This window comes from Rhopilema esculentum, chromosome 6, assembly GCF_057945365.1.
Source record: "Rhopilema esculentum isolate cy_ngs chromosome 6, ASM5794536v1, whole genome shotgun sequence".
NCBI lineage: Eukaryota > Metazoa > Cnidaria > Scyphozoa > Rhizostomeae > Rhizostomatidae > Rhopilema > Rhopilema esculentum.
This window is the reverse complement of record NC_142820.1, coordinates 5,843,263-5,868,974: the sequence shown is the minus strand read 5'-3', so window position 1 is coordinate 5,868,974 and position 25,712 is coordinate 5,843,263. Positions and strand designations below refer to the sequence as shown.

Below are 25,712 nucleotides of genomic sequence, written 5' to 3'. Positions count from 1 at the left end.
CTCTCAAATTTTATTTTAGAAAGCTTGTTATGAAATCTCATCGAGGTCGGACGTCGATGACAAATCTATTAAGAATAAATCAGATGAATAATCGAATATAATCAAAGAACAAACAAAACAGCTAATATTTTCATAGCAGATCATTATTCAGCTGTTTTTGGTCAATCACACTGTATATGAGAAAAGTTTATTTGAATAGGCCTTCTCAAAATTTGCACAGATGTAAAGCCAATTAGCATGTTGAAATTCGAGACGAAATAACTCCCATCTCATATTTGACTTAAATGAGGATATAATTTTCATCGCTTCTGCATTTCAGGACATATTTAATTGATCGCAGATTTAATTGTACGTTTAGCGAATGGTATCTAATACTGTATCCTAAGAAGTAGCGTAGCCAGGGCGACAAGAGGGGGCGGGGGGGGGGGGGCAAAAACAAGTTAAGCAAAGGGAAAATGGGGTTCCACACCCTTTCGTACGCCAGAAACGGGCCAGGTCCAAAATGCGTTAAACGCGGAAAACGCGGAACATGCAGAACACCCGGAACATGCAGAACACGCGGAAAAGTGAAATTTTCCTTTAAGCTTCTAAAATGCAAATACATAAACATAGCATCAAAGCTCTTTCAAGAATTGAAATATTAGACCTTATTTTCTAAGGAATGAGAATTCCGCGTTTTCGATTTTGAACAAAGGTGAAAATATTTGAAGTTCTTACTCGATTTATACTAAATCACAATCACAGGAAGATTTCAATGCAGAAATACTGTCTCTAGGATTTCACAGAAGATGAAACAGGAAGCAATACACCAAGTCAACGTTTCAAATTGACACCACCTAAATAAAGGCAGTAAACAAAATTTTTTCTACATTTTTAAAAAACTTTGCAGGTAGTGCTTTAAAAGTCTTACCATCTAAATCTATACTGAGGAACGTCTGGTACAGTGGTGTTCAACATACTCCATGCGGGCCACATGTTGAGACAATAACCTTTTATCATTTTGACCCCTGGTTCATAAATTATAATACTTTATTAGTCAAACTTTCTCATAATCAGGCACACTTGCTCATTACTTTGTAAACTTGTTTGATCTGAAAGCAGTTGTTTCTTTTATAAAGCTTTTGCATGACGTGCTTTGATGTCAACTACCAGTTCAATTTGTGATGTGAATAAACTTTCTACACAGAAAATGTAACATTTCCTATTGATTAATTGCTTTATCTTACAACAGTTAATGTAATTTTTCATATCAATTATCATGTAATCTATTTACTGTCCTCTACAAAACTTGCCGATCTATCATGTAATCATCCAGCTGGACCACCTGTGACATAAAGCCTGGTTTCCATATCGTCGTAAGCGATGGGGACGTGTCCCAGCAGAGCTCGGTGATGCTGCTGGGACGCTTACGATGATATAGTTTCCATATCGTCATAAGCGACGGGAACGTGTCCCAGTCATATCGTCGGAGAGCTGTATTTTCGCGCGCATTTGACCATTCGGGGCAAACAATCATGGTAGCTGTACACACACTTATTCAGATGAAAATGATTTACGCGCTTTTAGCATTGAGAAGAATAAGGCTTAGAAGAAAAAAGCTGAAAGGAAGACACAAAATGTGGGTGTCGGTTCTTTCTTAAAGAAAAGGCTGGAGTTTGGACAATTTAACACTCTTTTTGAGGAGCTCAGATTACATGACAGGGAATACTTTTCAGGTAGGACAATGTTTGCATCTTTGGAAGGATTGAACAAAGATTGTAGCTCTACGGGCTTCGAGTAGCCATTTTGCTAGAGTCTCCAATGCACTATTATCAATCTCGAGGTGAATAATTGAGCTACCCCGACGTCGCCGATCACAAGTGGGTGGTTTCCATTTGGAAAACTGTCCCGCATCGACGGGGACACGACGGCGATGCATCGGGGATGTTCTCAAAAGTTGAACATAACACTGGTTTCAATATCGTCGTAAGCGACGGGACGTGTCCCGGCAGAGGATCGGCGATGATATGGAAACGTGTTTTATGGTGATGCCTTACCCCCACCTAGACGCCACTGATTTAGAGGAGAAGAATTCAGGCTACCAGCCACTGCCAAGTAGGAATAGACGTCAATGAAAAAATGATGTGAAAAAAGATGAAGAAGATGATCAAGGAGAAAATGAAAAATGAAAAAAAAAGAAAGAAGATGGCAGGTGTAAGGCGCAGGTCAGGCAGGCCAAAATCAGCTTTACAATTAGGTAAATATAGAAAAAACAATTCTTTAGATTCAAACGTTAATTTATTTTGGCCATCAAAATGTTCAGATTAACACATTCTACTTGTCACTGATTACAATACGTTTTACAGCTCTTCATAGGTAACAAAGCCATGTGACCTGTTCTTTGGATAGACAGAATTTTTCTGGCATTCCAAAGGTCCAAAGGGTGCTGACCCCACTTTTCCCTTGCTCAACTTGCCTTTGCCCCCAACCTTACCACCCTTGCTATGCTAAGGACAAGAAATAAGTAAAACAGGACCCTAAAACAAAAATTGGTATCAGCTCCTCCTCCCCATTTGGAGAGTGCTTGGAAATCATCACTATACACATGGTAAATTAAGTGTGTCTCAAGCAGTATGGGCGTGGCATGAATTAAAATTCAGGCTTTTTTGACACTTATGTTGTTTTTGAATTTTAAATGATTTTAATTTAATTGAATTGATTTACATATTTTGCTATAAAAACAAGAATGGCATGCTTACTATCCTGCCTCAATATGCTGTCAAATTTCTAGAAAATCCTTTTTAGTGTTCATTGTGACTGTGTCCCAACGATATTCTAAATATAAATAATACTAAGTTTAGGTTGATGTAGGATGATGGTGGGCCTTCTGTTCTACTATCATCATCCTCTTCTCTGTAGTTGACCTTTGGTCTTGGCCTTGCACAGGTCATGGGACATGAGGCATTTGGTCGTGAAGTTGATCTCATGATTTTCACGGTACATAGTCTGATAGGTATTTCCATATTAGGTATAGTATACTTATTTCATTTACATTTTGCTGATTTTGATATCTCAGTCATATGCTAGGCTTTATAACCTGAACAAGCAGCTGCCTATAGGCTGCCTTTTTGGCGCACCCTTCTAGCATCCGACAATACTTCAATGTGGTTTGAATCCTTCAATCTTGGTCTACCCAATTCCTTGCTTGGTAACTGGCCCCTAGCCTCCTTGCTCATTGGCATCAAGAGTTTTCTTGGGCATGCTCCTTCCCAGTAGCCCCCTATTACTTTTAATCACCTTCGATGTATCCATAGAACCCTCATTCTCTTCTATAGTGTAGATTCCTCCTTTCGGGCTATTTGTCTAAGCACATTCTATGGTATGTTTTGCAAATCCCACCTTCTCCGTGCAGGGGCTGCCTCTTTTGTCCCAGGAAAACAATAAGAGCTGCTTTGTCTTTCCACTCACGGGGAGTTCTCATCCCAGTTTGGTGGAGCAAAATGCCCTCTGCCTCAGGTGACACACTCAATTTTTTGCCCTGTTGCTACCATCAGCCATGCCTTTGCTTTCACCTACAATGCCTCTCCCTTTTCTGAGGCCTTGCACTGGTTCTACTCCTCCCTTTCTATCAAGCCATTTTCATACACACTGTTTATTTCTAAATTTCAGCACTGTTTAAACACTAGTGACGTTCCTGGGAGAGCTTTCGGGTACCAATCCTCCCGACGTGGTGGGGCATCCTTTGCCTTTCAAGTTGGTATTCCCCTCGATCTTATCAAGCTGATGGGGGACTGGAAATCAGATGCTGTTTTATTATACCTTACCAGCCCTCTCAATCTACTGGTCAAAGCTTCCCTCGGTTTAGCCGCCCATATACCACCACACTGAACGCACATCAGTCTTCTTCTTTTGGATCAGGGATTTTCTATGTTAATGTTTTGTTTAATTAGCTTGTTGTATAAAATAAATATTTGTAATTATCTGATGTTGCCTATTCTTATGTCAGTCGCTATATTTAGATTAGAGAGCACTGACTTGAATAGGGTTAAACAGAGTCATTCCATTCAGGGCTCACGCCACTGGGGGGAGGTGGAGGCGCCATGACCCCCACTTTTTTGCGAAGCAAGTAGTTTTAAAGCTGTAGTAAAAGAGGAAAAAGCCTTGGCTCCCTACTTTTGCTAGCGTTGGCCTCCACTTTCAAATTCGTGACGTAGGCCCTGCCATTTCAAAATGATATACAGTAAACTTTTAATCCACCATTTGAAAAAAGTACGCTCTGTGGTAACGTAAGGTTTATTTTCCACAAACATCATCACCCTTGCATGCATGTATGTACTATATGTATGTATATGTACCTATGTATCTTCAAATGGAACAAGATCCCGTTTATTTTCAGTTTCACACTCACATCCCTCAGTGCCTCCATTTTCTGCACCAGACATGAATGCAATTCAATGCAACTCTCTAATTGAATTTCTTTTCGTCTGAAAGAGGTTGTTAGTTGATGGAAGCCCAAAGATGTCGAATCCTAAAGATTTGCTAAAGGCAAGGCTAGCAAAACTGCCTCCTGGGCTTCCAAATCAATTCAATGCGCATGGTAGAAGCCAGTAAGTACTTTCATTTTGCATTGTTTTTCTGTAGTGTCCAACTTATGAACTCAGTCTCTAAACCAGGTATAAAATAAAACACCACTTTCTCAGAGGTAAACAAGCGTTTGTGATTTGTGATAAACACTGTATCGTTTAAAAAGTATTGACCACCTTATTCAAATTGCGGCACTCTCTGTCGACTCTTCGATAGTATGAAATATCTGAATGCACAAATTAGGTGAATTAGGTGTAGTTTATAGCAAATTTTGGCAGGAAATTCTTGAATTTCTTTCTGACGCCATAAAACCATGCTGGAAAACTTGCATATGCTCACGGACATGCTTGGTTTCTTGCGCTTGCGCCTGACCCACAATACCAACCAAGTCATGTATATACAAGTGAGGTTCCTTGCAGCTCAAATGTATTGGCTTGCTGCCAAACTGCAAAGTATGGTAAGTGCACATCCAAGATCGTTTTTTCCAAAATGTCCCTGCATACCTGGTAAAGCGTGTGGCATCTTGGGATCTGGGCGTGACACATGTGTGCCCAATTGCTTGGGGCAAATAAATAATCATGTTTCCTCAAGATCAACATAATCTTACATTGGTTTGAAAGTATGCAAAATTACTATCAATCAAGTTCATTTTCTTATCTTCCTCGAAATCCTTGCGCTCTAGCATTTTTGTGCCCACTATACATTGGGATCGTAAAAGTTTGAAAAAGTGCCAAAAATGGTAGCTCACAGAAGCCAAAGGCCTAAGCCAACAGGTTTTTAAAACAGAAGTTCACTGCTAAGTGGTTTTTGTAACAAACGCTTTCGACACAAGATTTTTTGCGTAATTCCAATGGCATTTGAATCAAAATAAATTTGAAAGATCATCTTATTGTTGTGCGGGTGAAAAGTCAGGGAAACATTGGACCGGTGCTTCAGAAAATTTCTGGAAAATATTTTCGAAGGATTCATAAAGAATTGCCTCAAAGTACAGACGAAACTTAATAGGCATAAGATAATTTAATTGAACACGCATTGAATGCGTGCACCTTTGTTTTGACTTTAAATATATTACAGAGAAGATCATTTTGGCCTAGATATTAGCCTTTAGGTTATTAAAAGTGATATCAGGTGAACAATTTCTAAAGCTGTCTTTTAGTGATCAAAATAGTTTTCTTGCTAAATAACATAGATGTTTTGGGTGTAGATGATTCTTTTCTTTAATTTTGAAAGAGTAAATCAGAATTTAAGATAAACAAGTCATTAACATCAAATGTGGAGCAGCTCACTTTGTGTCAGTATTGAAACTTTAAATGTAAAGTGTACTGCTAATGTCACTTTCTCAGTTATAATTTTTTGATGGAAAAGACACTTCAAGTGACACTTCGTGGTCATCTTTCATGAATAATCAGAGAATCTTTTACAGAATTGTTTTGAAGCAGTGCTTCAAAGTTTTGCTGAATTTTCACCTCAAAACAGCAAACCAATCATTAAATTTTCTTAAAACCGAAAGTCGAAGGAATGGCAAAATGCATTTTCTCGCCATAACCTATTGTTTCTGATTTTAAAATTGGTTGGCTTAGGCCTGTGGTCACTGTGAGCTGCCATTTTGACCTACAGTTTCCATACTTTTGCGACCCCAGTGTATACACAATTAAAGTGCCCACCTATACCAAAGTGCACACTTGCAATTTTGTTAATATCCACCTGAGATAATAGCTATGAGAAATATGTGATAAATTTGAAATTTTGTGATTGTAATTTTTAAAAAAAAAGTGCTCTAAATAATAGAAGCTTTGATTGGTGGTCTATTCACTTCCACCATTTATTTGCATAACAATCGCTTTTGATAATTTACACAATTTCCCCTCCTTTATAATGGTGCAATACTTATGAAACTTAAGTGTACAATGGATGAAAAACTTGCTTACTGTGATAGCCTGAAACTAGCAGAAACTAATAGTTAGTAATATAAAACAATGTATAGATTCAGAAAAATAACCTAATGGATTATTAATACTGATTATTTAAGACATGAAAATTTGAAGTATAGTTTTAGATATTAAGTGATTCATGATTTTATGCTAGACAATGTGATAAGGTATTCCATATTCAGTAAAATATATTTTGCTTGTAGTCATCAATCATCCATCAATCAACAAGTTATTTGAGGCTGATTCTTTAGTGTTTCCCTGCATGATCCTTTGGTAACAAGACTGCAAAAACTTTGTAATTGCAAGAAAAACAGTGCCATGAATGTTATAAAATTTTATTTTTTAAGAGAATAGGACACTATGTTGTTATTGGTTTATTGATACTTATTATTCTGACTACTTTTTCAAACTCTTATATTATTCTTCTCTTCATACTTTCTTAATGGAAGTACAGAATGACAGCTCTCTGTAAAATATTCTAGCTTTATACTTACATGGCTTCGTCAAATATAATTTGTATCTTGTGCTTAAAGTCTTGATATTAGTTCAAAACACCTTGAACATTTCTTGCCCATGACTTACAACAGACTTACAGGTAGATGCTGCCATTTTGTAATTTCAACATTTGCGTTCTTGATATATATACTCCATGTAATGCTAGTCAAATGCACTTGTTGCCTAGACAGTACAAAAGAAGAAAAGACTACACACCAGTGAGGTGGGACAAATACTTTGAGGGGGAAGAAGACATAAAAGTTGGTGAAAATGTGAGTGCCTGCCTTTTCTGTATTGTGATCTTTTCTACGAAAACCAACTAAGTAATAAGCAAACTTCAGGATCAATAGGCAGAAAGGACATTGTAAGGCTAAAAGATTAATCAGTGTTTTCATCATGTTATTTTCTGCATTTATTTTCATTTCAAGATGTTTGTGTCACATATTCTTGAAAGTCCTTAGTTAGATGACTTCCATAAGAATATGGGATACAAACATTCATAAACCAAGTCCTGTCTAACACAGATAAGTGATGCCAATTGATTTGTTTATATCCTCTTGTATCAAATATGCCTATGCTTGAATTTTGTGGTTTCATTTTAGTACTAAAAAGGATGTAATTCATTTTTAAGGCCCTTCTACACTGCAGACAATATAAGGCGTGCGATACAACAGGCACATCTCCACGCATGCCTAAAAGTCCCCAGACATGATCTTTATTGCTCACCCAGCACCACGTTTGCTGGCTATTTTTCTCTGTCGTTTCTTTAAATTTCTTGTTAACTTTCTTTAATTGCTTTTGTACGTGTTATCTTGAGACAGAAAGACAGTTTCTCCCTTGTTGTAAAGTGGAAACTGCAAGATATTCTTAAGATATCTTACAAGATTATAAAGAAAAAAAATATCATTAAACTCTTGCATGCAAATCTTATCATGATTATCTTATCATGTAACATAACAAGAAGTATTTTAAGATATTCTAAAAGATATATTCTTCAAAAATAATTCTTCAAAAAAAATAAACCTTATTGTGCAAGTGCGCAGAGACAAGAGTATGCACAGACAGTAACAGACACAGTAACAGGCACAAATAACACTGCATATCTACAAGGTAAGGCACCTAGCAAGCAGTTACATTCTTTTGTCCTTACTAAAGTGCTTTTTTTAGGTCTTCAGAGTTTATACTGCTGGTAAAGAAGGACCTGTCCTTCTACTTCTTCATGGTGGTGGTCACTCTGGACTTTCTTGGGCAGTATTCACAGTAAAGATGATATTTCTTTTTTTGCATCAAGTCTTATTTGGAAACTTTTCATTCATATTTTGTTAAATTAAAATTTATCAATAAAATGGTAATTCCATCCCTCTTAAGGAATATTGGATGAATGTAGATGTTTGTGTTTCCTCTGCATCATCAGCTACCTTTCTGTATTCATAGCAAACAGAACACCTTTTTGTAAGCATTTATGTAGATATATTTATTTACGTAGATATATATATTTTGTAAGCATATATATATATATATGATGGATCTTTGTTCTGCTAGAACAAAATGAAAATGATAATAATTATTATAGTTATGTAAATATGTTTATAGTTGGGCCATCAGGGCTATCATTCTTCAGGAATGTCTGCCCTTCCTCTAGGTTGAAATGATGTCATTGTGTGATTGCAGAATTCTTGCAGTTGACCTCAGGGGACATGGTAATTATGCTATTAACATTGAATTTTCAATGAGTTCTATTAAGAAAAAGCATATATTAATGGCAAATAAATTATGGCTTACCCACTTTTTAAACAAATGGGGAATTGAGCAAGCGATGGCCCTGAAACTGCTAAATAAATTGCCCAGGGAAACTATCAATAATGGCATATTGTACTATATTTATTGATAATAATGATTATGGTATTTTGTATAGTAAATTAAATATGAAAAAGAGGCAGTAAATAGAAATATTTTAATGTGACCGAAATTATCTTGATGGCAAACTTCCAAAAATAGTTGCAAAAATAATCATGATCTGTTTATTTTGAATAAAAAACTATGCCATTGCTACATCAAATTGATCTGTGCTAAGCCATTGCTACACCAAAGGCACACCATTGCTATGCCTACCAAAAGGAACACCAATGGTGTAGGCCAAGTTTTGTCACAACCCACTTTTTACTTTTACTTTACTTAGCTACTGAAAGATATTATGATAAGATGAAAAAAAACGAAAAAGAAAATAAGGATATGGACTTTTGCTATGTTTCGTTATTTTACCATATTTTCTTTATTCTGTGTTCTTACCATTTACCATATGTTACAATCTCGTCTTAGTTACTTGCTGATTATGAATGCAAACTGAGGCACCAATCCCAAATTGCATGGAAGATTTTCAACACTCTTTTGGGTTGCATTTTTGATGGGTTCCCAACGCATTTTCAAAGGGGGGGAAGGGATGGATGTATTCAGGTTTGTTGAAAATAGGGTCAAAAGCACCTACATACTAGATATACTAGAGGACCTCCTCCAATCCCCCTGTTTTTTGTTCAAGCTTAGCAGCTGGACTATTTCAGTTAAGTGACAAAAAAAATCCCTCTGCTTTAAACACACCATAGATCAGGGGTGTTTGGGCAACCTTTTAGGGGAAAGGGTCAGATCTGTAATGAACAAGGATCTCTTTCTATTTTGTGTAGCTGAAGCAAATTAAGTATGCCCTTTCTGTGAAATCATTGTAAGATGCTGAACTAAGGTGAATAATTGTGAAGAAATATTTTTTCTTCAGGTCATACAAAGACTAATGATGATGCAAATCTGGCAGCTGACATCCTTTCAAAGTACATAAACTTTATTGTTTTGGTTGTTGAAGCCTATGACACCATAGGCACTTACAATTAGTGTAGGCTTTAGATTTGAATAAATTTTGTTTGATTCAAGGGTGCCATCCTAAAAAGATAGGAAGGAGGCTGTACAATGGGCAAATTCAAAAGACCACACCCATGACCCCCTCTAATCGCACCCAATGTATTTGCATTTGTGTTAAAGACTCTCTGTTGGGTGTTGAAGTCATTCAAACTATTTGATGATATATTAAGGCTGATAAGAAATTGCTCATTCATGAGGAATCTATAGTAAAATAAAGGGTGGCCAAGATTTTTTCCAACCAAATATGAACTCACTTGTTAAGGGTAGCTGAGCCTCCCCAAAAATGCATTTGGAAAAGCTATGGCTTCTTTTACATGGCCATGGTTTTCTAATTAAACACAATACCTGTCATATGTAGCTTTTTGTGGCTGACCCCATTCTAGAAAAGTCTATTTCCTTCACAATTCCTCTAGCATTTATATTCTGAAGGTGAAGAAGCTCTATGTGAAAAAACTGATATTCCAAAGTTGTAAGCAAATATCTAAATAAAAGTAAACAATATTCAAAAGTTTCAAACTAAGACCATTCTCCTTGGAGCAAAATCTGCAGAATCTCCAACAAGCATTTCATAATCCTTTTTTTAAGGATTGAAGCGCTTTAGCATTTTAGTTTCTATTTTATCAGGAATGCCTAAACAAGATGAAGGACTTTAGTATATTAACCTTAAAACAAAGGAAATTATAAACCATTCTGTTGAGGCACATGTGTGGGTCTCCTGCAAAGGAAGGTCACCCTCCCCCTTGCCCCCCTTGCTATGCTACTGTTAGTTTATTGTAATTCTCTCTCATAGTGAGGAGATTGTGACGACCTAAATCTTTTCTCATTTTTGGAGCAAGACTTAGGTGCAGAGACTTTTTTAGATGCAAAGCAAGCATAAACTTTCCATTTAATTTTTGTTATGCAGAGTTTTGAAATTAGATTTGATGTCATAAATCCATTTAATTGTTCAATCCCAACTTCTTTAGTTAAGGTTGATTTTTTTAATTAATTTGCACCCAATTGCTTCATGAAATGGTGAGAATTTGCTTGGCAAAGTTTTTTTCACCTTCATATCATCACTGCTTTGTAAAAAATTTCATCTGATATCACCACTTTTGTATCCCAAGTGTAACTATACTTAGTGTGTCTCTGTTCTTTTCAGTATTTTATATTGAATTTTGGGATTTGAATTTTGTTCAAAATGTAAGTTTAAGTATTTACTCTTCAATATTTCAGAGATGTTGCTGACATTTTAGATCAATATTTCTGCAATGAAGTTCAACCTCCTGTTGTCATGCTTGGTCATAGGTTTGCCAGTTTTTTTAAACTTTTTTAACCATTTATCTGCTGGATGAATAAATTGTTTGAAGCAAACCTCAATCAATCGGTTTTATATTATCTGTTTCCTTTTTGATAGATTTAAAAAATTGTTTTTTATACTTGAAACCATGCAACAATCTTTACACGTCAAAGTGAATTGAAATTGTTTTGAATAATTTCAGCAAGATTGGTAAAAATGCAAAATAATTGATAGGATTTACATTTAAACATATTTTTCAGCTATTAACCACAAACAATATTTGTTTTTCATTTTTAGCATGGGAGGTGCAATAGCAGTACACATTGCTGCCTCAAAGCTTTTAAAATCTCTTGTCGGGCTTGTGGTCATAGATGTAGTGGAAGGTGAAACACCAATAATATTGTAACATATAGATTCATTGTTTGACTTCCCTAAACCTACATTTTCAAGAATCTCTCATGTTTTTCTGGTAGTAGATAAAACTACCAACACTAGTTTCACTTGCTATCACCCTTAGTTTAACGTGAACATCCTTGATTTTTTGTCTTTGATACTCACTCACATTTTGAACATTCTCTTCACAACAAAATCTAATCTAGCAACGATTCTTATTATATGGCAGGTAAATTGGTAAGCAATTTTTACCGACAACAGTCAGTGGCGGCACCCAGCCACCAGGCTGCTTTTTGGGAGGGGGGGAGGTGGGCTAATAAAAAAAAATCGAGCCATACCCTTTTCAATGTTAAAAGAATCCCTTTTACTGTCATGCTTTTGACTGAAACCAACAGGGAATGCCAACTTCACCAAGAGGAAATGCCTATTTCTAACTTTTGTTCCTGTATTCCCTTTTGAAAACGAAAACTTTCACGCTACTTTCGATCCGCATCTGGATATAAATTTTCGCTGAACTTTGGGTTTTAAGAATCGTTTTATACGTCAAGGATTTCTAAAACATGGTGTCCAAGGGACCAATTTTTCCATCAAAATCAAATTTTTTGTCAATGTTAGTTAAAACTTTAGACTATTTTCTCTAAACTTCTTTAAACTGCTATAGTTTTTTTCTCCACTTGGCAGCATTATCTAGTAACTCAAAATGTACTTAATCACAGAAATTGATATCATTTTTGCATAATCCAGAAGATGCAACTATTTTTGTTACTGACACACAAATTTCCCACGATTTCTACTCATTTTCAGGTACTGCGCTAGAGGCATTGTCAGCAATGGACGGTTTTCTGAAAAGCCGTCCAAAAGCCTTCAAGTCCCTTGAAGAAAGCATTGAATGGAGGTTCTGTCAATTGCTTCTTTTCATTTCATTTTCATTTTGAATTACCTTACAAGGGTAGCCCCATTAGTCTGTTGTGGCAGCTTTTCAGGGGACCGTGTAAAAATGCTACATAGTAAAACCTTATTGCAAATTTTAATCACAAATTACAAAGACTAACCATAGCAAAGTCAAAAGTAAGGAAGAAAAAGAAAAGTGAATGCGAAATCTCTACAATGTTCCCTTTAAATTTTTTGAAGGCTAAAATTGGGGGTGCATTTGAAATCTTTACTCAATTTGTTCCATAGCTTAGACCCAAGAAATGAAATCGATTTGTTCTATTTGTTATTTTGAAAAGAATAACATACAAGTTAGTTTCAGTGATTCTAAGTGTATGTGTATTTAAGCTGTGCTTTTTGTAAATAACTCAGATGAATATTCAGATGCTGTCAGGAGACTTGAACATAATAGTTGCAGTTTAATTTTGAATAATGCCAGATATTGTTGGCTGTTTTAGCCTTGTTAGCAAACTATCTGCAGAAATGTCCTAGCTGTTATTTGTAACATTTACTGGCAAACGATTTTGCAACTTTTGGAGGGTCCAACTTTGAGTTTTCCCACAACACCCCCACACTGCAGAACAGTGCCAAGAATGAGGCCCAATAGTGTATATTTTACTTTGTCACTTTGTCATCGTTTCCTCTGTAGTATTTCATGTTTCGAAAATGCCCAGAGCCTGAAAGACTTATGTCCTCGTGCATTTTATATGTTTACTCTTATCAAGATGACTGCCTAACTGAACACCAAAGTATTTCGTATCCTCAACGATCTTTGCCTGCGTGCCATCTGTAGAGAAGGAAATCTTCCCGAAAATTTCATAAGAAATCTTTTGGCGGGATAAAACCACTGCACGAATCTTGAGAACATTTAAGGATAGTTTGTTTTTCCATGGAGCCATTATTTTAAACAATTTAGATTTCATACATAAATTTGTTGAGATCATCAGTATGTTTTGATGGCAACGAATGCATACAGAAACACGTTACAGTCTGCGAAAATTTACCGTTTATTTCAATTTGCCGTCTCATTTCTGTTTATGGATTATTGAATGTTCTAATCCAGTGATACTATTAATATTTAGACGTTGAATACTCTTGAAGAAAAAGGAGACCCGCGCAATTTTTCCAGCTCCTTGGAAATGTACGCATTGCAAGGGAGAGGATGAATATGTCGTAAAGGGATTCAACGATATCAGGAAGTCCTCCTTCCAGAAAAAATTGTCCAGACCGTACAAGAAACGGTGGAGCACCTCCTTTGCATGTTATTTCGCACATATATAGGGGTACTGGCGAACGATGATGATTTATACATGACCAACACCTGTGAAATAAAGATCTATCCACTTCTGGGTTCATAATTTAAAATTTCTTGTCGTTATGTGAGAGTCTAACTTCAAAATGAACTTAGAGAAGTGCAGATCCCTAATTGCCATATATAACTGAAAGATAAACGAAAAACTATAAGATGTTTTGTTGTTTTCAATCTATTGAAATATCAAATTTCTTCCAACAGGTTTGTAATTCGAAATTTATTTCGTTCTAGTATAAGAAGCAATCAAGTGCGAAACTTGGAGTCAGCAAAAGTTTCCATTCCTGGTCAATTATACAGGTTCTTTTTCCCTATTCTATTTTGCATCAGTTTTGGCATTCATAGTTGCCTGATGATAAAATTAATCCTAAAACGTGTGGCTACAATCTAGAACCTTCCTGTTATATACACTAAAGCTTATACAGCTTTGCTTCTACGGCATCGACTACTTTATGACAGACCAGTGAACCAGCAATTTTCATATTCTTTGATTTCTAAATTAACCTTTGGTCCAACCAAAGTTGAAGATAGTATGAAATAGCGGAAACAAGGCATGCTAGAGAACTTTCTGTCATTGTTCCCCTCGTGTTACTTTCGGTCCGCTTCTGGATGTAAATTTCTGCTTACCTTTCTTCATTCTCCGACGTTTATTCTCTGAGGACTGTCGGAATAAAAGTACTTTGGTATGCTTTGTTTCCGTTTTTCCATGTGATTTTCAAATTCTTCGGGTCATATTACAATTTACTTGATATTTTTAGAAAATGTTCGATCGCTCTTTTATTATGCCTCCACTTTTTTAAATTTTTGAAGTAGGAATGCTTTAAACAGGTCTACCTCCCTGGTTTGAATTAGAAACATTCACTCATAACGTACTCAACTTTTCTGCTTGTTTTTGTTTTAAAAATGATAACTATCAAGGTCTATAAAGGTAGCAATGCAATTGTAATATGATTTGACAGATTTATTTTGAGCGTTTGTACTAACAACAGGTGTACAAAAGAAAGACTGGATCACATTTTGCAGGAGGAGAATACACCAACCTCGCCATCGCCTGTACCTCCAATTCCAGAGACGATATCTGAGGAGGAGCTTGGCGATGAGATCGTTTTGAAAGAGGAGAAGCATAAACGTGAAGGTGAAGGAACCTGTGACCCATCCAGTGATGCTAGCCCACGAAGTCAGCCCGATGTATGTCTTTTTTTGGTATTGGGTTAATTTTAAGCTATTATTTATGTATGTAATTTTTAACTTCTTAAAAACGAAGTAACCTAAGGAGGCACTCCGCTTAATACCAATTAGTACCAATTATCTAACCCACAATGCTTCGTAACTAAATACCACATTCTTTAGACACCACTAAATTGAGCAACAAGCTCTCTTTAATTGGTTTTCTGATTTTAAGTTTATTTAATTTTTCCTTATATTTTTGTTCTATACCGAGAGCAAATCACTCCAAAAATGTCGTCACCCTTTTGAAAAATCTCCAAAATCTTTAAAAATCATTGCAATTTTTTAAAAGTCTAAAAATCTCGTAATCAATAAACATAATTTATCTTGTCTCCAAAAAGTTTTTTCTTTGCAATATCTCAAAATTCAGTTGGATGGTAATTTATTGTTTTTTCATATAATATTTTGTTATTCGATTCTAAGAACATTTCAATTTGACTCGTAGCGGCCACTTGTGTCCTCACTTTGACAAGCTTTGTCTTTGCTTTTTCAGTTTGTGTTAATGTGACACCTATTATGACTCATAATGTTTGAAAAATGCGAGTTTATTTTGAATTTTATCTGCTTTACTGGATAAAAACCCCATGCATATATGCCCATAAAAGTCCCGAAAAATCTCTGAAAATCTTGAAAAATCTCTTTAGAATCCAGAAATCTAAAAAATCTTCAATGGAAATATTTGGATTTTTGAAATTCCAAAGATCTCATCCACTTTTTTGGGAGTGAGGTGCCCCTCGTGTTATACCATATCAATGCTTAATTTTGAAATTTTCTCAAATGTAATTACACTTCTTAGATGATGTAATTGATAATTTCTAAAACCCCGCAAAAATGTTGCCTCACAAATTTTTTTGAACTATTCCTTGATATTTACATTGATATTTTTGTCCTTCCTTCGTCTCAGGATGAATACGTTTACACTTGGCGCATAGATCTTACGAAAACGGAAATATTTTGGCGTGGTAGGTGTTCAAAAATATGAATGGGTTTTTCATTTTATTAGATTTTTTGTGAATATCTTGGATAATATTGAGAATAATACCGATACATTTTATATCATGCTTCCGGCTGGCTCTACCCGAACTCAATTCAGGTGACGAAAACTGAAAGATTATCAGGCTTATACATTAATGCTAATGTTTTCAAACACATATCTTCAAAAAGTCGAAAACCTCCACAAAGTCAAAGCTTTTTAGCTGTAAAATTAAGAATTTTTGACAATTTTTTAAACACTTCGTATTCGCATTTGAAAGACAATCCAGAAAAAACTTCTCTCCCAGGTTGGTTTCAAGACATGTCAAAACTGTTTTTATCGTCGCCTGTCCCAAAGCTTCTGATGCTTGCAGGTTAGAGTTCACGATAGTATATATTTTCGTTTATTTGTAAATAAAAGGAAATCAAGTATGCACGATGTTTTTGTAAATTTTAATTTAAAAAAAGTCGACTGAATACACAAGTTTACCAACTTATGAACTTTTTGATTAAAACATTCAAATCTGTCTCAGATTTTAAAAAAATTGATTTTGGTTCCCCTGTCATTGATGTGTAGTATTCCTTTAACGATTCTCATCTTGTGTTTATGTCACAGCCAAATAAAGCTTTGAAAACAAATTCAGCCGACGTCGTAAAATACTGAGTTTGCAACGTATTATCAAATTGATTTCATTTTCTTATAGGGATTGACAGGTTGGACAAGGATTTAACTATAGGACAGATGCAAGGTTAGAACGATTGAAAGTTTTAGTTTTAGAATTTATTATAGAATACGGGAGGAGGGGGTATCTTTACATTACCAACAAAGTCTTTTGACGCATTCGTCATAATTGTTTCTAGAATTATGATGAGTAGTCGAGATGATAACAAGCAGCCTTGGCGAACACCTATTTTTGTTGTTGTTCGGTTTGATTAATACCAATGTAGTTTTGTATCGTGATTTGCATCAGGAGTATGTCATTGTATGCTGGTTCAAGACGAAAACTGTTTCTGGATCAATCTAATCTGAACAAGAAATTTTGTAGATGAATAAGCTACAGAAGGCGTTGTGCATTTGGGAATCGCAAGCTTTCTGTTGTGAAATGTTGATTTTTTAATTCAGTCCGTTCCATTGGCTTTTCAACCCGTGGCTAAAAGAAATTATTTATCAACCCGATCAGATGATGGGTTTATTAACAAACCGTTTATCTTTATGCTGAAACCAGAGGCCAGCCCAAGCTTTGTTGTTTTTGATGGATCATTTCCCTTCGCAGTATGGACAATTGAAAAAGCATTTCCACGTGTTCAGGACGTTTCCCGCAAAATTTGTACTGGTCACTTTCCGTTGATTAATGCATTAGGAAGCACTGTCATCAATAAATCATTGATGCATCTTGATAACATCGAATTAGTATGTCGTTGCTCAAAATTTCGTGACTAATTATTTATAAATGGATATTTTAATTGCCACCAGTATCTTATATGCCACAAGCAATATCAACCTTGAGCTGCATGCCTTTTCCTTGTTATGGGAAGTCAAATTTCAGCGAATTTCTTCACCTTGTTTCAGATAGGTTTCTAATGTTTTTGAACTGAATAATTTCGTTCTTTTTTGTTCACAATTCTTTCTTTCCTGGTGACACTAATGCGTGACCAAAAGCCCTATTCAGCATTCGCCTTAACCATTTGCAGTACACTTATTTTGCGTACAGGAAAGTTTCAGATGCACGTGTTACCAAATTGCGGGCACACTGTCCATGAAGATGACCCGAAAATGGTAATCCTTGAATTGAATGTATCCCTCTTGTTTATTATTGATGTATCATTTTAAAACCCAGTGAGAATGGGAAGTAATACAAATACTATGCAACAAGAATATTTTAAGACCTTCAGAGTATAAAGGGGAACCAAGATATTTAGGGTACAGAGCTTCTATACACTATCAAACCTCGGTGTCTTCCTGAAAAAAACTTAAAATGACTTTAATTCCTGTTTGCATGATTTACGTCATAACATAAACTTTGTCATTCTCAGGTCATTACTGAATGCTTTGGTCATCTCTTGGTACTTTCCTAGAATTTATAATTATTTGTCTAATCCATTGTTAGATGTAGTTTTAATGTTTATCCCACAGTGTGTAAAAATAACTTATCAGTTTTCCTGTCAAAATTTATTCTTTATTCCGTATAATATTTTTCAGGTTGCAGTTTTGATGATGGAGTTTTTAGTCCGAAATAAATTTGCGACAGCCAAAACCACCTACCAAAGGCAAGGCATCTGAATTATTATTATTTATTTTATTACTTCTTTAGTATAATTATGTATTTTTCCGCACGCACTTATTTTCAATTTAACGTGTAATATCATTAGGTAATGCTAAATTTGGTACGCTAAATCCAGTATTTTTCATCCATCCTTTTCTTTTGGGTATTTTCCTCAAGGTCTATTTGCTCTTTCTTCAGCAATTTATTTATACTCACTGTAAATATGCTTTTTACTAACTATGATGGAATCAAATAGTCTTTATCCTTCTTTTACCTATTTTTATCTTTTATATCGAATTTACAGTTTTCTTTTTCTTTTGAAAGTCAGCAAAATATAGCGAATAATTAGCATCTCTATTATTCTCTCAGTATCAGTGCCAAGTATTCTTTTTTGCTCTTTTAGTTATTTGAAGATATTCGTAGCTTCGAATAAACATTAAAACGAAATTATCTAAATTCTTTAGATTTTTTCAACATCGTTTTGATAAATATTTATTCTGTTGAGCTTGTTACAATGCAACAGTAGACTTCACTGACAGACATGGTGTGTCACAAATTTGTTAGTGCCGTATAGGCAGAGCTGCAACTACGAGTTTTGCTCTTAAAGTGATAATTAGGAAGCAGTTGCAGCTTGAATCGCCTTGTTCTATATGCTAAAGTTTGTCAAGAGAAAAGTAATCATCAAATCTTTGGTATCAGTTTGCGATGACTTGTGATGTTTAGTTTTAATTTGCTTTAAAACGGTCTATTGCGTGCTGCATTTTGAGTGGTCGGAAACACAGTATTTCAAGGAAGTTGCACAGTAAAAACAAATTGGATTTGTTTCAATGATGGTTTCCTTTATTTTCAAATTATTGGAGGAGATAAAATTGTCTCCTCACTGTCTCCTGTGGCTTTGATGGCTGGAACATTTTTTGTTGATAATTTGTCAATGGCTGCCTGAGGGCAAAACTTCAGAAGGGACGCTTTTCTCTCACAACGCATGGGATGATGTTGTTCTCTTTCGTTTACGCTCAAACTGCGAATAAGGATATTAGCTAAGCTAGGCCAAGGCTTTACCCTGGCTTACCTTGATAAGCATTCTCACTTAGCACTCTAAAAGTTCACATGCTACGGCTGTTAATTGAGATGAACATGACCAATTTAAAGGCCAGGCTCAATGAGATTATTTACGCACTTCCTCCTCTTGGCCGCAATTGTTACTATGTTCTTCAAAACACTACAGAGGAATAATTTGATAAGGCGCCACATATTCAGTGCCTAATTATCAAAGTTGTGGCATAATGCCACATTTCGCAGGCATTTTCAACTCCCCTTTTGAATCGTTTATCACCTTCGCATCGTTTCTCTAGAAACTCCAGCTTACTTACTCGTTCAATAGGCTTTTGCACTCAATATTTTTGCACTTTTGTTACTTTATTTTTTAGAAATACGATGCTTTTATTTTTTCATTGTGAAAATTCGTTGTTTTGAATTTAATCTGTAAGCCCTAATTAATCACCTTGATTGAGTAGGACATCCGTTTTTAACTGTTTTCAGAGAAAGTATCTTTTCATGGCTGCAGAGGTAGTGATTTTTCACATAAGACTAGACACATGTTTTTGTTATTTTGATTATTTGTGCTACCATGCAAAAAGGTTTCTTTGCTTCTGAACCACCAAATATATCCATCCTCTGGAAACACATCATCTATCTTACAAATATGCCTTGGGTCAACCCTATACGTCCATTTTTGTTTTGTATCTTTTGATGTGTTTATTAAGTTGGTTTTCTTTTGTAGCTGACTTGAAATTCAGACAAGCCTGAAAAAATTGCCTACGTATGCGGGGCAGCCAGCGAAAAGGGGCTAATTATTAAACGAACTAACTTATACGTAAAAAGTTTTCAAAATTTTGACCTCTTGGAAGAAGCGCTACTTGAAAAAATTGTCTTCCTAGTTCATTTCCTTCTTTCAAAGTTTCATTTATCAATAAATTCTTACTTAGCTTTTATAAAAAACATAACAATGTAATCTCAAAATGTTAGTTCAATCTACTAATGAAATTTTGATACCATGATTTTTTTAAATTTTTATTATCACATTTTCTTTTGAGTCAATTTTTCTGAAGTAAGCAAACTATTAAAACGTTTTTGCAATTGCACAAAGCAGAAAAACATCAATAGGAATCTTGATATGTTCAGATACTTATCAATCAAGTGTTGTTAGAGTTTAAGTTGTTAAATCACCTACTTAAAGCTGTTTATACTCCTCTATATTGAAGCTAAAAGCTTTTACGATCTGAAATTCAGACGAACTCTTTTTTAAGATCTGAAAAGCTCTTTTGCAGGTAGATTGTGCCTTAACTCGTTTGATTTGGAGTTTTGCAAAACCGTAAAATAGCCGCTTTATTTAATATAACTACGGAGTTTCGTGCTGTGGTTTTATCGCAATGCTTTTGTGATGATTTTCAAAAACCACGGATTGCGTCAACAGCTTTCTTTTATTTCTATTCATAAGCTGCAAAAACCTGTACTGTGTTTTTAAATTTCATCATTTGCTTAAATTAACTTTATTCTATCGCATTATTTTCTCAAACACTGTTGTTTATTTATTGTCCTATATGGTGATGTCACTCACTATTTCAGCATTGTAGCTTACATATCTACGAACCTACATAAAATTCAAAATAAAGGAAATTTTGTGAGCTTTTCTAGCATCTGAGTGCCGTTTGACTTTAAAACTTTGAAAAACAGTGAATTGGTCCAAATCGATGTCTAAAATGTGTTGTTTAAACGATGGAATTCGTTTAAATTTTTGGGATCTGTTTTTTTCTTTTAGGGAAAATTACCCTAAACGTTAGAGAATTAAAATTATAAACCAATTAATTTATTGTGGTCCCCAGTATCATCCAGGTATAGCAATTTGGTTGTTCAGTAATAATATACTTAGAGGTATAACATTAAAATACAGATTAGAATAACCTTCAAAATATGGCTCTTTTGGTCGTAGACGACTTTTGAACAAAAAAAAGAGCAAGTTAATACCTCATTCATAATTAAGGCAATGTACACAATATTCTGCTGGTGTGTTGAGCTTGAGTATCAGCATAACGCATATTGTGGGAAACAAGGATATATCCTTAGCCCTCTGCTCTTTAACATATTGATTGATGTCACACAAGCAATTTTAGGCTCGAGAATATTGTCTTTTTTGCTGATTGTCAGTTGCTTATTATCCCGTTTATGCCAAGCCTTCTCTGCGAAACTTTCCTCTTGCAAAACTTAGATTTTGTAAAGTGATGCTTTGTGTGGCGATGTCACTTGCCAGTTCTTTTTTCCTACCTCCTTCAAGCTGTTGTGCTTTGGCCTGCAACTCTTTTTAAAGCTGGCAATTTTGTGTTGCTTTCAAAAGAGGAAGTTCTTTTAACATATGCATAAGAGCCCGTTTACAGCGGAGCGCTACAAGCCGGCATCGACCCCGTCTCGTGTAAACGCCGGTGTAATATGTGTTTTGGTACCCTATGCAAATATGTAACATTGTGAAACGCAATGTGTTTCAAATCATGTGATTTCATCGTAGTGCGATATTATGACACTTTATAAATAACAAATTGAACACAATGCTTTTTGAGTTTAAAATTTCACATTTTTCAATCAAGAAAACTTTGGAGTCGCCATTAATGTTGTACTTTTTTGCATAAACTTAACAAGGGAAATCACAGCACCGCTTCTTGTTAGTAGCCTCTTGTTAGAAATAGTTCCATTGTTCTTTACATTCTGAACAGTATGAACCAGAACATTTGTGTTCCCAGACCGGTTCGCATGCTAAATTCCACCATTCGTTTCGGTTCCCTGTTTTTTAAAAGCTTTGGTACATTTTTGTATAAGCAAAATAGTCATGCGTTTGTGTACCGGGACCGTTTTGCATGCTTATTTCCACCATTCGTTTTGGTACCCTTTTGTTTAAGTGCTTGGGTACGATTTTGCATAACCAAAATTGCCATGCGTTTGAGTACCCGGACCGAACTGCATAAGGTTACCGAAACGCATAGGGCATAAGGTGGAATCGATCCTAATTTGGCACGGATAAGAATCGAGGCTCGTTTACTATGCAATTTGATATGCTTTGAACATGGTGCTTCGACCTTGTCTTTATCAAATTTTGTGCGCCTTGTTCGTCCAAAAGATGAGAAAAGCAAAACGAGATGGAGAAGGTTTTTTAGTTTTCAGGAGTTTATCAAAAAAATTAGCGAACAGGCTCCAACTTATGAGAGTGATTTGCTTTGTACATTAATGTTTGATCATCAGCAGTAGAGCCGTTCCTTCATCGCTTCAATAACATTTTTTGATAATTTTCAATTCGAAACCATTTCTTCTCAATCTTCCTACAAAGAACTTTCTTCTCAATCTTCCTTCAAACCATTTTCTTCTCAATGTTCTTTCAAACCATTTTCTTCTCAATCTTCCTTCAAACCATTTTCTTCTCAATCTTCCTTCAAACCACTTTCTTCTCAATGTTCTTTTAAACCATTTTCTTCTCAATGTTCTTTCAAACCATTTTCTTCTCAATCTTCTTTCAAATCATTTTCTTCTCAATCTTCCTTCAAACCATTTTCTTCTCAATGTTCTTTCAAACCATTTTCTTCTCAATCTTCCTTCAAACCATTTTCTTCTCAATCTTCCTTCAAACCATTTTCTTCTCAATCTTCCTTCAAACCTTTTCTTCTCAATCTTCCTTCAAACCATTTTCTTCTCAATCTTCCTTCAAACCATTTTCTTCTCAATCTTCCTTCAAACCATTTTCTTCTCTATCTTCCTTCAAACCATTTCTTCTAAATTTTCCAACAAACTATTTTCTTTTCAATCTTCCTTTAAACCATTTTCTTCTCAATCTTCCTTCATACCATTTTCTTCTCAATCTTCCTTCAAACCATTTTCTTCTCAATCTTCCTTCAAACCATTTTCTTCTCAATCTTCCTTCATACCATTTTCTTCTCAATCTTCCTTCAAACCATTTTCTTCTCAATCTTCCTTCAAACCATTTTCTTCTCAATCTTCCTTCAAACCATTTTCTTCTCTATCTTCCTTCAAACCATTTCTTCTAAATTTTCCAACAAACTATTTTCTTCTCAATCTTTCTTCAAACCTTTTCTTCTCGATCTTCCTTCAAACCATTTTTTCTCTATCTTCCTTCAAACCATTTCTTCTAAATTTTCCAACAAACTATTTTCTTCTCAATCTTTCTTCAAACCTTTTCTTCTCAATCTTCCTTCAAACCATTTTCTTCTCTATCTTCCTTCAAACCATTTTCTTTTCAATCTTCCTTCAAACCATTTTCTTTTCAATCTTCCTTCAAACCATGTTCTTCTCAATCTTCCTACAATTTGATGGCATATGCAATGCACATGCATGAATATTCTTTTCAAAAGGAGCCGGAAAGCAGTGCAGTCCGATCTGGGATCGATCCAGTGAGATTGGGATCGGTCCCATCTAAACGTCTGCAAAAATTTTGGGATCGTTCCCAAACGAGATCGATCCCGAACTGGATCGGTCCCATTTTCCACATGTAAACAGGTTTTATTTTTCGGTAGTCACTTTATTAAGGAAAGCTTATGCCTATACCTCTAGCTGCGTTGCTGGCAGTCAAAATTTTTTCCTCTCGGATACTGACAGTGCTCATAAAATATTAACTTAAAGAAAGTAGCTACTACTTGGAAATATTTTTTTAATCACGAAATCTTACAGCTAGTGAAGAATTTACCTTAATTACTTGTAGTGATCAAAACGTAGTTGGTGAAACATCGCCACAAAAATCTGTATCAGAAGATATGGTTTATTTGTAGCATAAAGGCTTTCAAAGACGAAAAGCCTTTTCTATGCGAATGTCAAGTCTATGCCATAAGAAATACGTAAAGGCTAATAGCGGGACAGCGTTTTGTTGAAGGCCTATTTACCTTACTCAATAGCATTTGCAGTCGCAAGACGTAAGCGACGTTCAAAGATATGCTTGCCAATGCTCTGAAAATTGGTTTGCAATACTTTTTTGAGCAAGGTGTTGAAGTTCTGGCTCGTTGGTCCGAGGAAGAGACTTCTAGACAATGGTGTGGCTTTGCAAATCCTTATATTTTCTTGCATTTATTTTTTCAAACAAAGTCTGTAAACATCGCAAGTGTATGATGCAATGATGAAATCTAAATTTTCTTTTACAGGATGATGCCTTCGTGTTGAGATCGGCAAAATTGATTCCCAGCTAAAGATAATATTGTGAATTTCTTGTTCCACTTAGGCCATTGGTGAATCAAGGTTTTATGTGACTGGAGCTGTCTATCATGTTGTACATGGCTTGCTCAAACTAATATGCTTTCATGGTGGTACTAAAATACTGCTTCAAGGAAATATCTAATGTCAATGGTTTTGATGCACGACTTCGTCAAGAAGAAATACTGCCGGACTTGCAAAATGAAGCAGTGCTGCAGTTGCATTGACTGTGTGTTAACACAATTATCCAAGTTATATCTTCGAGTAGAACTGAAATTGGTTGCCTTCATTCATGGACACCATTGGTGATAATCTCGGATATAATAAATGCGCTAATTTAGCTGTTGCTTCGTCAATTTTATTGTCTGTAAATAATATATATTTTAAAGACGCTGTTGAGAAGAGTTCGTGTTATGTTGTCTCGCTTTCTGCTATATTTACTTCGGGAAAGCATCTAACAACGGTCGGTAAATCTCTCATTACTTTGCCGTGACTCAAATTGACTCAATGTAGACATTTTAAACCGAAGCCTCTTCTTTGCTAACATCAGGAATTCTACTAAACAATAATAGTTCTTTCATCTTGGCCTATTTCAAATCTACGCATAAGTTGGACTCGCATGTTAAGAATTTCTTTCTTTTTATAATTGCCAAGTTCCTCGTCTCATTGGTTGCTTCCTCTAGAGACATCTTCTTGCCAGGAGTCACCTTCCTGAACCATTATCTTCCTGTTATTTTATCTCTCTCTTTCTCTTTGAATCAACTCAGGTGACTGCTGGAATAAAGCTGTTTCCCCCATTTTTTTCAAATACATATAGCATGCGACATATTTTCTGAACAAGATGTGGGTACGTATCCGTTATGACATTATGAAGCGATGCAGAACCAAGTTAAGCAGTGGGCGGGTCACTTTGACACACCCTTGCTACGGCTGCACACGATTTTAGAGAAATGCCTTAATCAATTTAAACAATTTTTCACATTATATTAGCAGGTTTAAACCTGCATATTTGTTGGGGAGACGAACAAGATAAAGTTGTTAATGAGTGTTAACTCCCCGTTTTGGAGCCAAAGAGCATCCGTTGTAATGATCAAGTTCCTTGAGCATGCTCTTTGACACCAAGGTTCCCTCATTATAGTCTGCGCTGCAACCTTTAGGGAGGAGCAAATGGTGTAGCTAAGCCGGGTAAGAAAAGAAAAAATGAA

General features: G+C 35.5%; 1 protein-coding gene across 3 annotated transcripts; it reads left to right on the top strand.

Annotated features, from left to right (window-relative positions):
• The first annotated feature begins 1,679 nt into the window (after positions 1–1,679).
• Positions 1,680–24,921, top strand: LOC135686920 (protein phosphatase methylesterase 1-like). 3 transcript variants are annotated; one of them, XM_089108983.1, is made up of 17 exons: positions 1,680–1,715; positions 4,471–4,586; positions 7,177–7,261; positions 8,157–8,249; positions 8,632–8,689; positions 9,757–9,808; positions 11,112–11,183; positions 11,473–11,558; positions 12,373–12,463; positions 14,042–14,107; positions 14,797–14,995; positions 15,939–15,996; positions 16,315–16,380; positions 16,711–16,755; positions 17,719–17,783; positions 18,207–18,274; positions 24,536–24,921. In XM_089108983.1, the coding sequence occupies exons 1-17, from the start codon at positions 1,695–1,697 to the stop codon at positions 24,561–24,563; spliced, it is 1,269 nt and encodes a 422-aa protein (XP_088965109.1). In that variant the 5' UTR covers positions 1,680–1,694; the 3' UTR covers positions 24,564–24,921. The 3 variants fall into 3 exon arrangements, with proteins under 3 accessions (XP_088965109.1, XP_088965110.1, XP_088965111.1); XM_089108984.1 differs by having other exon boundaries at positions 24,459–24,921; XM_089108985.1 differs by lacking the exon at positions 1,680–1,715.
• Positions 24,922–25,712: the final 791 nt, after the last annotated feature.